Source organism: Ambystoma mexicanum, chromosome 5p (genome assembly GCF_040938575.1).
Source record: "Ambystoma mexicanum isolate Mex_15411 chromosome 5p, UKY_AmexF1_1, whole genome shotgun sequence".
Classification (NCBI taxonomy): domain Eukaryota; kingdom Metazoa; phylum Chordata; class Amphibia; order Caudata; family Ambystomatidae; genus Ambystoma; species Ambystoma mexicanum.
Window position 1 is genome coordinate 992,325,580 of NC_090930.1, and position 18,329 is coordinate 992,343,908.

General features: G+C 44.4%; 1 protein-coding gene across 1 annotated transcript in view; it reads left to right on the plus strand.

Moving 5' to 3' along the window:
• Positions 1-1,562: 1,562 nt before the first annotated feature.
• LY86 (lymphocyte antigen 86) overlaps positions 1,563-18,329 on the plus strand; it is a 402,958-nt gene continuing 386,191 nt past the window's right edge. The window contains exon 1 of the mRNA XM_069613465.1: positions 1,563-1,662. Within this exon, the coding sequence (XP_069469566.1) occupies positions 1,605-1,662 (58 nt within the window). The 5' untranslated portion in view covers positions 1,563-1,604. The remainder of the gene's footprint in view (positions 1,663-18,329) is intronic.

The following is an 18,329-nucleotide window of genomic DNA, read 5'->3' on the forward strand; positions in this document are numbered from 1 at the left end:
TCACTGTTAATGGTACCGGTGACCGTTAACCCTTACCGCCTTACTACGAGGTCCCTTTGCGGGTTGGAGACTTTAACGTCTGCTTTTTGCAGGCGTTAAAAACCAACCTGCAAAGGGACCAGGGAGCTAATTACGGTACCGCAATTTGCAGTGCCGTAATTAGCACCTTCCCCATTCCCATTATGCCCTATGGGGCAAAAATGGGAATGGGGAAGGGCAATGGGGGAAGGGGGAATTACCGCCCCACCAACCTTGGAATAGGGCGGTAATTCCCCTCTCCACCAAGGCGGTAATTCCCCTTTCTACCAAGGCGGCGGTGGACCAAGGCACCTTGGTCCACCGCCGTCCGTGTAATGAGGCCCTATGTCAGGTGACTCGCTATTTCCCACTCATGTGCCCATCGATCCCTACAGATACTCAACACTTTCCTCCACACACAAGGCATTAGTGAATCAGTGGAAAGTGAATTTACTTAGGTACGTATCAATGATGTGATAACAATAGTACGCTGCTGTCTTTATACAGCTCACGCATTTCATGATAACAAGAGATGAGTTATTAATACATGAGATACGCAAGAACGCACTATTCCTGTTAACCATGAATTCTGGTATGAAGGGAAAAATATTAAAAAGAGGGTAGGAAAGCAACATGTATTTATTAACAATATTGATTATACGTTAGACTAATAGTATGTTTTATTTGTGTCTGCTTGCAAAATTTCTTATTTGTATATTTATATTTAACCAATGTGAGGCATTTTAAGAATCTTTTGCAGCTGAAGTGGGAGTCAGGAAGGGAAATACATTTTCTTCTCTGCATTCCCTCGCTGCCTGTAAAACCATCTAGTTGAAAGCCTGCATGACATTTTCACGCAGGCAAATGGTTTTCTATGGACCCGCCTGCATTTAGCACCTACTAAAATCAGGCAGATTCCATGGAAATCTATTGTAAATACCATCTACAAATAGCAACTTGAAGATGACTTTTAAATTATTTTGCTAAATGGATGTTATATGTCTATTCATTTGCACTGCATTTTGTAAAAGTGGAAAATTGCCTGTAGGGGGACCCACCAGCTTTTAGTGCCAACCATGGCTCTCCCAGCATGGCTTTACCACACCTAACGAAATGGCAATGATTGAATTGCTTAAATGCCAAGTGAGAGAGTGCTTTATTTAAAGGCAGCGATATATTTACAAACTGATCCAGAGATGTATTTGCAATATGCACACTGGATACAACAAAGATCTCCAGAGACCAAGCTGAGTGACCCGAATTACATGTTTGCAGGGTCTCATGATTTGTTTGGTTAATGAGCTACTGGGCTCGGCTCAGTGCGGGCTGTTTTCCGCTGTTCGCATTTCCACCTGGAGGAGGACGTTACTTTAGCACACCTGAGCACAAAACCCCCATCGAACCCAGGGAGTGGAGCGGAGTGTGGATCAATGCGGGCTGTTTCCCACTGTTCCCTGGCTGGTGCACTGGTGGTTAACTGTGCTTGTGAGCTGTGTGGACGGTGCTGGTGTTTCCGACTTTGTCCACGCTGTTTCGCTTTCGCTTTTTTTCTTTGTTTGGCTTCACGTAGTCCCTTCTGCCTTTCCATGGTGGCGAATCGCGTGCCGGAGATCCCGGCGCTAGAGATGGGCAATACAGCAGAAGGTAAGTGGGGAATCGGAGGGGGCCTTAAATATGTGGGAAAGTGTGGTGGGGGAAAGTGGGTGCAGGGAGCGTGGAGTGCACTTATCTGATTCCTGGCAAGGGAAGATGGCAGCCTCCCGCTCTGAGGAGGCTTGAAGCAGAGTCTTTCCCTGTGTGGTAAGGACCCCGTTCCAAGCTTTCTCATTGGCTGGAAGGCCGCCGCACCCCCCCTCACCTAGTACTAATGCGATATCGAAATTGTCTAGTTACCGCTTTACAACTTCAGTGATTAATTGAACTTGGGAGCAGCCTTGTTTCACACCCTGCTGACTTGCCGCCTATTCATTTCCATCAACTGGGGTGTTGGGAACTTGGAGTTGGAGCTTGGAGTCCTGCAGTCAGCTGTATAACGGGGCTATACTGGGGATTCTGTGAGAATTGTGCAGAGCTGTGAAGCCGGCTGCTTGAATTATATTCTACACTTGTGATCCGGACTTCGGATTTCTCTCGGTTTGCTTTGGCAAGCGGCTGCCCCAGTGGTGTGTGCAATTTAGAGGCTATTCAGAGCATAGGCGTAGGGCATGGGGGGGGATGCAGGGGACAAATCTCCCCCACAATTTTAAGTGGCGGGATATAATAGCTTTTATCCCCCCTCCAGATTATTTGTGTATCTGCTGTAAAATACGACTGCAGCCTGCACTGCAGGCTGCAGTTGTCATGTAAACTTGCAAAAGTTAAAGTAGAGTCTACTTTTACTTTTGCAAGCTTACAGTAGACTGACTGTCTGCAACTTCTGCTGCTGCCCCGCACCTGCGCACAATGAGCGTGCCCAGGCCGGGGAACAAACAAACTGCATGTGCCCTGCCTGCGCAGTGCACTGCTCCGCAGCCTCAGCCTTTGCTTTTCAGAACGAAGGAGAAGCCAGGCAGCGACACGTGCTGCAGTGACTGTGCTTGTGACAGCGTGTGTGTTATCAAGTGAGAACAGGCTGAGCAGGCAGAAGCTACCATAAGGTAAATCAGTCAAGTGCCTCTCCCTCTACCAGGTGCAGGGCGGCATGGGGAGGATTTATTGGAGGGAATGTGCGGCAGTGCCAATGTCAGACATAGTTTCTAAACACGCGCGGCCCATCGCAAAACTGATCAGTGATTCCTGGCCTCTTAATAAAACATTAAGAGGCCAGGATTCCCTGATCAGTTTGCAATGTGCCGCGCATGTTTATAAACTGTATGAGACGTTGGCAGTGGCACACTTTCATGAATTGAAAAACCTGAGGGCCTGCCAGTGCCGCCCTCATTTTTTCAATTCATGAAGGTATGCCCCACCCCCTGCCAAAGAGGAACATCACATTTGAATACTTGCCAACATTCTGTGACCAAAAAGATGTAGGATTTTTCAAGTTTGAAAAGTAATAATTTCCATAATAATGACATCACAGGAAAATACAAAACATACAAACAGCAAAACATGGAAAGATGTTGAAATGTTAAAAATGTATGATTATGAATGCTAACACCAAATTGTCGCCAGATGCTGTGCGATGGTGCTATACTCTGCCACTTGCTTTCACTGCTGGTTCACCTAAGTGTTGTGCCGGCAAGAGTACAGGACAGAGTCACGCAGCTGTCTGGTCGGTGGATTGGTCTGAGTGCAATCAACGTAATCACCTACCAGTCCACTGTATAGACAGACTAATTAATGTGTTGCATGCTCTGTCCTGGAGCTTGCCTTAGAATCACATACATTACTTGCCACTGTAAAAAGCAGTAGGATCTGTCACTGAAATCTGTAGGTGGTAGGGCTGCTTCAAAAGCAGTAGCCTACTGCCTAAAGCTGTAGGGTTGGCAAGTATGCATTCAGAACGGCTCTTTGTTCGTTCCTTACTGATGGGCAGACAGGGCTTACATTTAAGCTCCAAGCATTGGCCAACATGGGCTTGCAAGGCCGCACAAACACATACAGAGGACATTCACCTATACAGCAGATGATCATGGGTGCATAATGCGAGCCAGTACATATTGACATGTACATGGAGTCTCTATACAAATACCACAACACCGTTTAATATATTATGTATTGCCTTTTTTAAGGAGAAGGGCATGACGATTATTTTTGCTGCTTACACTATATTAGTGCCCCTAAACCGTCAGTTTACTTTGAGATTGTTTTTAGTTTACTCCTTAGAGTTGGATTACGCTGACTGCACCTGATAGGTTTATCTGCAAAAAAACATTACAAATTCTATGTATCTATATCTGCTTCCCAAAATGAGAACCGGTCCCCCAGCTGGAGGTGACATCTATTGCTGTGACACTTTGTCCTTCTTCACACTCACTCAACATGCTCAGCATACATGGAGCAACAAGAAACTCTGTTAGAACATTTTCGATTGAGGCATTTCGTTATAGTGTACACTGCCAACTGAGCCACTTCTAGGTGATCCCAAGTAAACATATATAGAAAATAATGCACAGTATGGGGGGTCACGCGATTCGCCCAGGATCTCACAATCTGGCGAAGACTGGACTTCTACAAGATGTCCCTGTACCCCAGGCCTGGCTTGCAAAGTGCAGACACTGCCTGAGATAGCCTGACATTGTATACAAAGTCCTCATGAAACCATATAAAGTAAAATGAGGATGAGCTAATCTCAAGAAGGGCCACTACGTGTGATATGTGCTCTTTTCCATAGCAATGTCTAAGGTAGGCAAGGGAAAACACTTGATGTATACTCTGATATCAGTAGGCCTCACTTAAGGCACACTCCTCCACCTCTTCCCACCAACTCACACCTGCCTGAAGTTTGGATGGTACCACACCTAAAGCTTGGTCTGTGACATGAGGGCTACCTGCATTTCGCTAGTTCAAACCCAGCAGCAGGGTCACTTAACCTTTCAAAAATTCAGTGTTGTTCGATTGAGGGTAATAATATCTGTTATTCCATTGCCTAGAAGATGAAAGCATCTAGCATGAAGCGCTATGACCAAAGTGTTATTGTATTCCATAAAAAAAACTATTACCAGCACAGACCTGAACTCTGTCCCTGCCCAAAATAAACCATTTGTTGGTGCCTATCCCGCGCAACCCTTAAGAGAAATCAAGCACACATTTTCTGTAGGTCTTGGCTAAGCTTCACCCTGTTTTATTCAGCCTGGCTGTTTCTGTCAGAGTACTTGAGCGGTCGCAGTGCGATCAGATTTTGGGGGTAGAGCCTCGGCAGTTCGTGGATTTAGTGACGTCTGTGTCTGTCCCCCCTTCCAAATATCCATGCTCCTGACTATTTCTTAAGAGTTAATGCTTGCAGGTATCAATGGGCCCTTTTGAAGTCATGGATCTGGCATGCCTGTTCCAGCTTATTCGGAGAAGCTATATGGAGTGGTTGGTCATGCAAGGCTTGCAAGAGAAAACCTGTGAAATGTAAGCCAGGATATCGAGGGTGTTCTGAAGACTGAGGAGACAGTGCTGAGTAAGTGTAGATGAGAGTTTTGGGGTACTGGCCATGGGGGAATGGGAAGCTAGAGACTGGGGTGCAGTAGAGTGTGGGACTGCAAAGTGAAAAAGGGTAGAAAGGGTACAGAGGACAGAAAAAGAGAGGAGCAAGGGAGGGGAGAGATGGGAACAAGAACAGAGTACAGATGAAAGAGAGGTATGGTTTGCAGCACAGGGTGACGAGTGTGTGCAGGGGAGAGAGGTGTGCAGAGAAGACCAGAACAAAGGGAGAGTGGTGTAGCGTGGAAATGGCATAGGAGGTGCTTCAGGTTTTTGCAATTAAGAGAGAAGTACAGACAATTGAGAAAATGCAGGGGGCAGTGTGTCAGAGGAGTGGCTTGGTGTGGGGTGCAGGGAAGGGACTTGGGAGAAAAGGGTGTACATCAGACGAGAATGTGGAGTAGAGACGGGTACAGAGGTGAGATTTGTACAAGGAAGAATGCTGCCTCGCCTCATGTTCCCAGATAAAGGCTGGAGTCACGAATGTGTCTTCTTCTAACGCTTGATCCATGATCACGAGGCCTGCACAAGGACGATCAGAAGTCGTTTGTTGAAATAATTGCAGATACATACACTACACCATATCTGTCTGCGCATTGATTGGGCCTGATAATACACAAAGTGGCCCCCCTCTCCCAGGTGCAGGCTGGCATGGGTGGGATTTATTACAGGGAACGTGGGAGCTCGGGCTCGGCGCTCTCCCATTGCCCCAGTGTCATCTGCGCCCCTGCCTGGTTCCTCGCCAGGAAGAGACAGTCACAGCAGGCTCTTCCTGCATCAACTCCCTTTTTACTCAATCCTACCTGCAGCCTGGGTCTGAAGTCAGGACTGACCTAAAATGAGGTATATATTCACCTCTGACCTGTCCTACAGCATCATGTTATTTGGGCTATTTTAGCAACTTTCATGGGTTTTTGGTGGATGGATGCCACGCGGGCCGCAGACTCATTTTACGCCATAACCTATTCCTTTAAAAAAACACTTGAATGATCTATAAAGGGTACGTAAAGTGCCAGTTCTGGTTTAGATAAAGCCCCTGACTTAGGGATGTTAACTACAAAGCCCTGGGTAGTTAATAACTTAATTGGAGCTGGGAACATACTACAGGTGTAATACAAATGTCTTATCCAGAGATGCCTTCATACACTCCTTTTCTCCTTAATTGTTCATTTCACTTGCACTATCTGAAATGTTGTCAGGCTGATTATGATAGTTATTATTCACATTCTTAATTGTTTCAAGGACCTGTAAGAATGTAACTGTATTTCTCCATGCCCCCCCGTGAAGCGCTTTAAAACACATTGTGTATAGGCGCTATACAAATAAACAATCAATCAATCAAAAATCAATCAATCACTCTATTAGCACTATGCATTTCCTTCACTGAAGTCCTGCTAAAAACCAGCAATGGCAAGTGTTTGCTTGGTTCAGGTACTTGCACCATTTTGCAGCTGCTACCATCAGTGTGTACCTAATACCACTATGGCGGTGCTTGGCAAGGGCCTTTTCCATGCCTACATTAAAGCCCAAATGGTTGGCGTTATCAACGCTTGTTTTAAAATAGGGATGTAACTGTATTTTTGGTACCCACCACAAGCTGAATAATGAGTTGTAGACAAGTTTTAATAGAGGCCACCACAAGCCATCTGGGTGACCCAGAAAAAAATAAAGCAGAGCCTCGAGATTCAAAACAGCACGTGTTCCACTATACATGTAAATTCAGTGAATACCCTGGTGCCGAGGTATGATTGCAGCCCATACACTGCTGTAAATTGTTCCATCATTGAGGGTGCAAGTGGGATAGGATAGGAAGGGTTGGCGAAATGCCATAAAGCACCTGCACTTAAAGCGCAGGTGAGAGTATAATAAAAGATCTCTCTAAAGGTCCATCGCTGGGAGGATTTTATACTCTGAACTGCTTTTCTTTTTCTTAATTTTCTTCAGTTTTCTTTTCTTCTTTTCTCTTGTTTTATACATTGATGATATATGTAATTTAATACGTACTGCTATTTTGATTTTGTGAAAAGTCGAGTTCTTTGACTAAAACACAACAAATAAATTAAAAACACAAAGCCCCCAAGGTGTCCCCTGCCCCCCCCAGATTTTGTGGGTCTCCTACGCCCCTGATTCAGAGGCTAAGTTGGGGGTGGGGGTCAGACTCTGGTCTCCCCCTGAGCTGTCGGCGTTCTCTTCGACTGGCCCGCATGTAGTTTCCTTGCACTGTCTTACAGCCAGCCTAGATCGGCGTGGCCAATTATTTTGCTGCTGGTTTATACTCATTATCCAGCGTTTACTGCTACCTATTATAGACTTATGAATTATCCAAAGGTTGTTGCTTTGTATTTTTGTGACTTTAAAACATTACCCAATGAAAGTTTTTTAAAGTGCCATATGTTTTAGATAGTCCTTTTAGATATCAATGGTGTTGTCCTGGTATTACAACAGACGTAGTGAGTCCAAGACAATTTTTAACAAATGTTTTCTAGTAAATGGCCAGCCTCTCTTTCTACAGTGTATTCTAACGTATTTGTTCTGCGTTTGTGTATGTGATAGTATGTGACAGCACTCTATATTGCATTTCTTTTTTGATAGCACTGCAAAGCACTTTATAGCCATTGGTAATGGCTGATTTGACCCTTCAGCTTTTGGGTAAAATCAGTACTGATGAGGTCCACTAACAACGGTTCAAAGGAAGGCAGCTACCTCCGCTGTAGCGGCCAAACCTAACAAAGTGAGCAAGAAATCAACTGTGATCAATAAACTTATCAAGGGTGGCAACCTTCCAATGGGGAGACAGAAGTACTCTTTAGCTCCTTTATTCCACCACGTTATTCATAGAGGGTGTCAAAGAAAGAAGCTTTCAGTAAAGCTCAAACCCCCATTACGGATGTCCCTAATTGTGTTTTAAAGAATGTAGACGAGCTACAGCCCATTGACTTGATAGACATGCATTCATCAATCAAGCAGGGCATTAGCATTCCTTCCTTGAATCCCATGCAAGCCCAAAGTACGACTAACCAGGTGTCATCAGATGGAGGGAGGAATCCTCCTTCAATCCCATTTCGCAGATTGAACAAGGAACTTCTCCCTTTTGAAATACGCATGGCAAGTAATCGGGTAGGGGGAAAAGTACTCTTTACCGGTTCAAGCACATGGGCCCATCCTGGTTTTATTAAGGAGGACTACCAAGGTGGGCCTTGATTTAGAATATAACATCCCGATTCCATCTAGATACAATATACTAGACACCACATCAAAGTATCTCCCCAAGAATGATGTCCCAAGTGCAGCAACAGGGAAAGGAGTAGGAAGCACTATTTTACCCAACCGCACACCACAGACACTGAGTGACCTCATTAAAGATATAGATAGTTATAAGGGGAAGGGTGCAGTTCCAACCGGGGTCCCAAGTATGTGTGGTGTGGATGTTAGACTTGGAGCTAGTCCTGAAGTAAACACACTGGTGGCCTTGGTTCTTATGAAAGTTAGCTCCCTGAAAAACGCCTTGCTTACCAAGAGGGTATTTCTCTGGAGCACTAAGAGTTGTGCAGTTGGAAGCCAGACAGGGTCCATTCAGATTGTGGGTTCGGTCAGTATGATTCAGGCTACAAGGCCCCCTAATGGTGCTCGTCCTATAGTAACAGGTAGCCCTCCCTGCTTGGGGAAAGCCATACAACCTATCGAATCGTATACTAGCACCCTAGTAAACAGAGTCAATAATGCTATTAGTCACCATCAGGTGAGATTTGCACCCAGACCTACGGCCTCCATTGATAGGATGAGGGTTCCCCATGAGAGAGGGAGCATACTTCTAGGGATGAATGAACTGAAGTGATAATCCCAGTAATGTCATGGAAGGCAGGGTGTGGGATTATCAGCTTTGTTACCCCCAGAGAAATCTTCCAAATCCCTCTTCCTGGTCAATGTTCCTGCATTGGAAAAGAGGGGGTAAGAGAATCTAAGGATAGGCTACTAAACAAGATTCCCCAGCGGATTCGCACCCGAAGAGTATGCTATTCAGTCATAAGGGACGATATCACGGGGTGTATTCATATTCCAGGAAAACCCAAAGCAACTAAAGATAAAATCCAAGTAAGCTGCAGAGGACTTGTTCAGGGTAGAGTTACGATATTTGCCCCCAAGAGATGTAAACATATTAATTAAACCCTCCCTTACCCAAATTGACCATGAAATGAGAGCAGTAATTACTGAGAGAACTCCATACTTGCCAGATCTGGAATGATGCAGTGGGAGCTCCACCCCTATGACTAATGCAGCCATTTTTCATCCGGAGTGTGGATCGCCCCCTCACCAGATAATATTTGCATCGCCACATGGAACATTGCGGGACTAAAGAAAAGCGTGAGCGGCAATGAGTGGTGTGACTTTATTAGGTCACGCCACATACTGTGCTTCCAGGAGACTTGGGCCATGACTATGTGTGTTCTTCAGAGCTCCTCATCCTTTGAGTAGGCTACGCAGAGGAACCTGGGGTAGACCGAGTGAGGGCCTGGTGACATGGATTGATCCTGTAATCTATGATTATGTTAAGGCGTTGGATTGTGCTTGCCCGGATGTTCAAATTCTTGAAATTAAGCTCCGTACAGGGGGTATTTTGTCGCTATTTAACCTGTATAACAGACTGACGGTGCCGAATGGTATTAGAACCATTACTCTCATGGATACCCAAATGAAAGCGTGGGAAGAAAGTCATTGTAGCATGCCAGTGATACTTGTGCTAGGTGACCTAAATGTTCAATTTGAACCATTACGTGAGATGGGTGGCCTATTGGAGGATGCGGACCAGGTATGGGATATCCCTGACCTGGTCACTAATTACCCTATGTGTCAGAATAGGTATGCCACAGATATTGCTTGTATTTGGTACAGCTTAAGCATGACAGCCTACAATGGGAGGCTCCCAGGAGATATACCAGCGCTACACACTTTTGTGGTGAGGGACTGCGTATCTAATATTGTATATATTTTGATTAATGTTCGAGCATGGTCTAGGGTGGTAAACTGTGAAGTTGTACCCAGAAGTGAGAGTGACCATCGGCCTGTCGTGCTTTCTTATCCAATGCAAGCCCCCCTAATGACCAGAATGCAAAGGTGACCAGTCTGTTATAATTGATATTAGAGGGCATGCTAAAAAGTGCTGAAGTGGGTCAATTTGGATCTAGAATGCACCCTTAAACTTGTATACATCTATTTGTTGATTCATTTTTGTAAGGTCTTGGGCCCAGAATGTGCAACCGACATTGACATTCTGGATTCTTGCACTCAGATTGTTTTAACCACACAAGAGTATGTAATGGCCCCTTGCAAGGCGGTTAAGAAGATGGCTATTAAAGTTATTCCGTGATAGGATAATGAATGTAGAGAGGCTAAAAGGCTTCTAACAGAAGCAGTTAAAAATGTTAATTCCATTGACCGGGGTGACCTTTCTAAAGCAATACATTATTATAAGAAATTAATAGCAACCATGAATAAATATCATGAGTTCTGTAATTGGGAAGATTTATGGTTCGCTGCAAAAAATAAAGACTCCGGAAGGTTTTGGGGATTGATAACGGATTGCCAGGAGTCACCCGGTAATGTTATATATGTCAACATCAACTCTATATATCCCGGAGGGATGAGCAAAACAACCCGTGTGAGCGAAAGTCGTCTCTTCGTTGCCGGAAACAAAGTGGCACGGCGAACAGTGTTTTCCGGATCGTATGGAAAAGTTGACTTTTCCATATGATCCGGAAAACGCTGTTCACCACAAAACAACCTGTGTGAGCGAAAGTTGTCTCTTTTTTGCCAGAAAACGCTGTTAGCCGCGCCACTTTGTTTCCGGCAACGAAGAGACGACTTTCGCTCACACGGGTTGTTTTGCTCATCCCTCCGGGCACTATTAAAAGACTTGTTCAGTCCCCTCTTACCAACATGGCCCGCCACTGATCGCAGTCATTTATCAAAGCAAGAAATAATTTCCTCATCTCATATCGAGAACATTTATTTGATAATGTCAGATACTGAAGTACTATAGACTTTGAATCACATCTAATGCACATTCACAGCATTCAAGGTTCAACATAACTACTGCTACAATCATTTTAGTAGATCATTTTCTGATTAATTGGACCAAAAAAATAATACCAGCCTTGGATCTATTTCCTACAGCGTATTCTTGATTCTCAAGAGGATCACCATATCATGGTTGCTTAGTAGGTTCCATCCATACAAAAGTACGATCAACAAGAAGTACTCGTCACAATCAAGTTTCCGGAAAAAAACATTCTGGCTCCTCCTTGTCCTGAAGACGGCTATATTTGCATCAACAGACAATTTTGTGTATTGCCTGATTCTTTTTGGTGCCTTTAGCCAAAACATATGTCGACCATCACAAAATTAACCGAAGTTGTCTAATAGGTTTCATTTAGGATAGAGCTGCTTTACTTAGAACTGCTCTGCCTTTGTGCTTGATTTAGACCAGTCAGTGTCTACAAGACACAACCTTTCACGTACTAACACCACCTCAGCTTTTTTTGCTTTATATCAGACCTTCTGTCTGGTTTCATTGATTGATTTGCACGATTTTGTGTGAAGACCTCGTCTTCCTCCCTTTTTTAATCGTAATTTATATAGTTTTTAGCAAATTTAAAATAAAATCAGTTTTGTCATTTATTAGTGGTTATGTGTTTTTTAATTCTCTGTTTAATTGGTGTTTTGTCATTTTGACGCACACCGGCTTGATCCTGGTGTTTCAGTAGCTTTGTGTTTAAATAGTGGGTACATTGTTTACCTGATTGTGGTGTGAAGAGATAGGGTCATCACCTTCCTTGTTTTCTTCCGTACGCCCATCATTATTACAGACACACGATTTCCATGGTGTTAGCTCTCTTTTTACTATGTATAGTATTTGTTGTGTTCACTTGTTTTTGGTAATTGCAAGTGTATTTATCATATTTGTATTTTTGTGCTGACTTTATGGCGTACCGCCGAATACAGTTCATTTGACTGACTGTTAATGCGCCAAAATTTTTAAGCAATGCCCGTCACCGTTTAGGCCACGCCTCCCTACTGAGAGCCACCCCCAAATTCACATATACTGGATTCTTTCATGTGTTGCCTTAGAAAAACAATTATAAATCGTATTGCTTTTCACCCCATTTTTCTCACAAACTGTGCTGTAAAATCCACCATTTCAATAAAGTAGTTGAAAATAAAATCTCGGTAGGAACCAACCCCAAACCTCCCGCTCAGTTGCTCACGCTAGTTCATGGGAGAGGACCCTTCTCCAAAAATATTTGGCTGTTGCCACTGATTCTGAATTGTTTACAAAGCCAGTGTCTCCCTGGGCCCTGCCCGAAACCTGGCACCAAAAGCTGCCCCTGCTGCTGGCATTTGCATAATAATGTTATTAGCCATGCCCAGTGATGACTGGTATATTTGGATGCTGGAGCCAGGTGCCCCCCTTATTTCTATGATAGGTAAAAGGTGGTGCTCCCTGTAGCAGCATGATCATCATGCGGATTGGACATTTTCTATGGCACATGCTAGCATGGGAGTATGTTGCATGGCATGCATTTCTATGAGGAGCTTGAGGGACCACTCAGGAAGGCTCACATGGGGTTCCCTCATGTTGTGCTATGCCACTGAGCAAAACAAGAGGTGATGGCTGGAAGTTTTAGAATGAATCTTGACCTCTGGCATTGCTCTGGGCAACCCGCCAGACCATCATTCTTTGCCTGCCAATTCATTACAAAAGAGGAAAGACCATATGCAAATCAGGTTTGGTCCCACCGCCAAAGGGGTAGTCCATCCCAAACTTCTAGGTCACATATCTTCTGGACGAGATCACAAGCATCCCCAGACATGTTTCAGCCTTGTTGGGCATCATCAGTGAGGAGTAGCTTGGGTCTCTAGGCCACTGACACACAGACATTAATCTTAAGAGTCCTATGCTGGCCTGGCAATAACAATGGCAGGATGATGCAATCATCCACATCTGTTCAACGTGCAGCTGCATCCTAAATTTGTCTGATGATGAGTGTTTTATTTCTTGCGTTTGAACTGCTGCAGCTGAATGTTACTTTATAAACTTAAGACACAGCACCCTGCGCAGGGGAATAATATGATGCCAGCCTAGCCGAGTTAAAATGATACAAAAGTTTCTGAACTGGTCAGGCTCAGGCAGCACTGTCTGCCAGAGAGAGACAGGCAGTGTCAGACATTAGATTGTGGCAGAGGAACACCAAGCAATCCACGGAGCAAGTCCAGCCAACACCAACTCCTCAAATTGAAAGAAACATGTTCCAAATTCTGAACCCTATAAAGAACTGCCTGACCCGAGCGTGCCTCCCACTCGGTAGGTTTCTGGGGAAACAATGGGACAGAAAAATGCTTTGGGGCGTATTGTGAGAACAGGTTCTTCTCTGCAGTATGATTTTCTTTGTTTTAACTTCACATGTTTTCATGACATGGTCTCCCCACTCACATGGCTGTAAACTGCTCAGAGCACATTGAGTACTAAGATCAAAAAGCAAGACTCTTAGGATAATAAAGTGCTGAAGTACTTGGACCCTCACCGATCAGCTAGATTCGACCGAGAAAGCGAATGGAGAGCGATGCTAATGGATCCTGCAAGGGGATCGTTGGAAGAGGTGGACAGAGCACAGAGCAGTGAGAGCATCAGAGGCAATGTTTGTGTAGAGGGACGTTTCCCACTGAGAGGGTGTGGACTGATACAAAGGAATATATGAGGAGATTTAGTGGTTAGGATCTCGCCAGAGAGTGGATATGGTCGGAATGGTTATGAATATGCAACACTTCATCTCTGGATGGGTTTGAGCAGCAATAGGCCAGGTATTGCATTGACCTAGTATCCAAATTCACTCAGACCGTTTGCACCGTCAGAACAAGGTCAAAATGGATGATCAGGTGAATTCAATGACCACAACGTGAGGCCCCCAGAAGGAACCCGAGAAGCACATAACTGGTCAAACACAGTTTCAAACCTTTCAAATGGTGGTGTGTTGAGTTAGGCATCTCTGTGCAATTCCCATAAATTCATCTAGTCTTATTTAAGGGGGTGTTCATATGGACCTTGGTCTCTGTGCCAGTTTCCCTGATCCTATGTTCTTGGTGCAGCTCTGCATCCACCAAGTTTCAGAGAGAAGAAGTTCTGTTTCTTTCTTTAACACTTTGTCTTATTAGTCCTATCTACTATTTGCGGTGAACGATATTGTACACCTGCTCTGATCCACTGAGTTCATCCTCCACTGCAGTTGAAAGGCTCTGAGCCCCAATATTATTTATTTTATTTATTTATCAGTTTATTTGTTACACACCCAGACCTTCGGGTGTCACGTCGTGGTTACAAGACATCTTAGAAATTAATAATACATTGTTACATTAGTTACATTACATTTTTGGATAGTTGGTGCAGAAATACAGTTTACAAATATTCATTAACAAAATACTTCAATACGGAGACCTGTCCTTAGGTGCTAATATTGGTTGAATAGCCAGGTTTTCAGCAATTTCTTGTATGCCGTGCAGGAGAATTCTTTTTTGATATTAATGGGTAGGGTCTTCCAGTGTTTTGGGGCTAGAGCGGTGAAGCTGCTACCCACCGCTCTGGTGGATTTGACGCGGGGAGGAGCCAGAAGGAGTTTGTCATTAGATCTTAGTGATCTACTGTCATCTTTTGGGTGAAGAGTGTTGTTGAGATAGATAGGTCCTTTTTTGGTCAGGCATTTATGTGTGATACATAATGTTTTAAAGATGATTCTGGCTTTGATAGGGAGCCAATGAGCGTCCTTTCTAGTCTTGGAGATATGGTCTGATTTGTTTATGCCTAGAGCTACTCTTAGGACTTTGTTTTGCAGTAGTTGCATTTTAGCTAGGTTGGTATTGGATGTGCCTAGTAATAGTACATTGCAATAATCCCATTCCGATAGAACTAAGGCTCTAGCTAAATTGAGGCAATTTGCTGGGGTCAGGAATTGTCGGCTGAGAGCAATGAGTTTGGAGATGTAAGCCGTGGAAGAGGCGAGCAAATTAATCTGTTTAGTTATAGTAAGGCTGGCGTCAATGTACACTCCCAGTGTTTTGACTTGCTTCAGCACGGGAATAGCGATACCATCAATGTTGATGGTATAGTATTCAGGGTGGAGGGTTGCTATTTTGGCTGGAGATCCTACGATGAGGACTTCTGTCTTCTCATCGTTGAGACAGAGGCTATTTAGAGCCATCCAATTTTGTATGATGACGTATATGTTATTGATAGTTACAGTGTCCTAGTCATAGTTACCTGTGAGAGGGGTAGGATCTGGGTGTCATCCACAAAATGTGTGTATATGACATCCATATCGTCTAGTGCTAAGAACATGAGTTTGTTGTACGCGTTGTATAGCGTAGGGGAGAGACAAGAGCCTGGGGCACTCCTATGGGGACTGGGATGAGGTTGGCCGCTTCTTTCCCTATGGACACTTTGGAGGTGCGGTCGGTTAGGAAGGATTTCACCCATGCAGTGGCTTCGCTGGAGAAGTTAAACGCTCAGGCGAGTGAGGTGCAGAGTTTGTCATGGTCCACCAAGTCAAACGCAGCAGAGAGGTCCAGCAGCAGGAGAATGCAGAGTTTCCCAGAATCTATGATAGCATCCATCTGAATTTTGAGGTCCAAGAGGGCTGTTTCAGTGCTGTGGTTAGGCCTAAAGCTGATTGTCTGGTGCCGAGAAGCTGATTAGATTCCAGATGGGTTTGGATTTGGTTGTAGGCTAATTTGTCAATGATTTTAAGTAGGAATGGCACCGTGGTTATGGGGTGATAATTAGTCGGAATGGTGGGGTCTAGGTTTGTTTGTTTTAGAAGCGGGGTAACCCAGGCTTCTTTGATGCATGTTGGAACTGTGTTGGAATTAAAGGATGCATTGACTAATTTGGGGATGGTTGGGGTCAAGGTAGAGGCACAGGCTTTGACTAGTTTGGCTGGGACGGAGGCCCCTTTGCAGTTGGACGCTTTTAGTTTGGAGATGGTGTTGAATACAAGATCTTGGGTGACGGGTGTGAATTGGAAGGGGGGGTTGGTGTTGTCACTGGAGTTTTTGGCTACCAATGCTACCCACTTAAGCCCACCCTGTCTTAGAGGGGTAACCCTTGTATTACTGTGACAGTACTCTTGACAATTAAGCCAGAGAGATGGGAATCTTTGTACCTATGTGCTGATTCCAGAAGTCTACCCTGTTTCGACCGATTCTGTGCCACTAGTTAAATCATGCTTTGTGTAGCACTTTCTGCTGGTTTCTCCTGCCTCCAAGCCCATTAATAATTGTTGTTATTAGCCATTATTATAGTACTCAATTTACAGACCTCAGACTGGCAAAGGGATAAGTTGCAATTGTCTGGCTTCGAACCTGTGTCCTCTAGACTAAATGCAAATGTCTGAGGTGAGTGCTTAACTCACCAAGCTATCTTATAGGCTTAACCACAAGAAACTATTAATTTCTGCATCTGCCTGGTTCTATTTGCCCGGAATGAATCTTTACATGCCCATCTTTCATACAGGTAAAAGTCCCAGACTCTGGAGAAAATGCCCAGACACATCTTTCAGTAGATGGCAGATGTGCCATTCCTGCATACACACATTCTCTCCAGGCTTAACAATTTTCCTATTCCCTGTGAAACATAGAACCCACCTTTACTACAGTTTACATTTGATATATCCCTCTGTGACTCTCCAGAGGTTTTCCATACTACAGGTGGCAAGTTGCCAGTCCTTGGTCCTAGACAAAGAATAGGTTGTTCCTCTAGGCATGTTATATATCCCTGGGTGAGAGAATCCCGGAATCCATCTTTCCTACGGGTGACTTAATGCATGCTATGTTAATTTCATTAATCCCTGTATTCCCTATGTTGATTTCATTCATTAATTCTTGATCCATTTGATGTCTTTGTTTCTTAGTTGCATTGTAACTGCGGTTTATTAATTTCTGAACACTACTGGCAGAGAAGACCTGAGTTTGGCCTATGCTTCCCATGCATGATTAGCAATACTTTGCAAAGGCGCTTGGCCTGTCCCGGATTGTGGTTTTTTGAATATGGTGTTGTGTGAGCTCAGTTTGAGTGATTAAGCTTATAGCCACTCTCCCTGTTTGTTCCTAACACGTCCCATGCATACTAAATAAACTAAACCAAACTAAACTTCCTCAGTCACTGTCTAAATCTCTAGGATCCATCCTTCTATTGGTGACCAATGTAACTGTCTTGGGCTATTTCCCAAAACCTAGCCCTACCACAGCTGACTACCTGATTACGCTGGGGTCACTTGCTTCCTCTAGGTGACTGGCCTCTCCAACTCTGCTAATCATCAAAACCCATTCTTCCAACATAACAGTTACTTGTATAGCATTTGTATAGCTCCTACCGACACAGTTTCACATTTCAATAACAGGTTCTCTGTCCTCATGCTGATCCCCAGAGCCCATTATTTCTACAACTAGCAGTTTCTTTTTCCATAGGTGAATCCCCCCAAACACTTCCTTCCTACGATTGTCAGGCTATTGGTCTGTGAGTGAATCGCCAAGCCCTTTACTGCCTACAGTGGAACGTGTTTTGTCCCTGACCAATTTCCCAGAATGCAACCTTCCAACATGACACAGATTCTCTTTCCCTCGACAGGTTCCCCAGAACCATCCATCCTTCAGGTGAAAAGTAGGTTAGGCTTTGCTCTTGGCCCCTGGACCTCTTATTTCAAGTACCCATCCTTCAAATGAGTGAGACAATGCCCAGAGTCTAACTGGTGAAATGTGGTATGTTGTCCCTGGGACAATTGGCAGAATGTGCATTTCATAGTGGTAAAATATCTATCCCAGGGACAAAGCCCAGAATCCATCCGCCGGTAAGGTTGAAAGGTAGTGTGTTCATGAGAAAATCTCCAGATCTCATCCACAGCAAGTAACAATTCTCCAACCATAAGCAAATCCGTAGGGTCCATCGATTGAGTGGCAGTCAATGGGGCTTGGTGCATCCCTGCAGCTCATGCTTTCCACAGGTAAAAGCTCATCTCGGTTTCATGTGTTAAAATCGCGGCAAAAATGGCCGTGGACACGAAATATCACAGCAAAAAGGTTGGGGTTTTGCTGCCGCAATCCATGTAAAGGATGCGGGGACACCCCCGCAACCCCCAGACTCATTATATCATTCAATG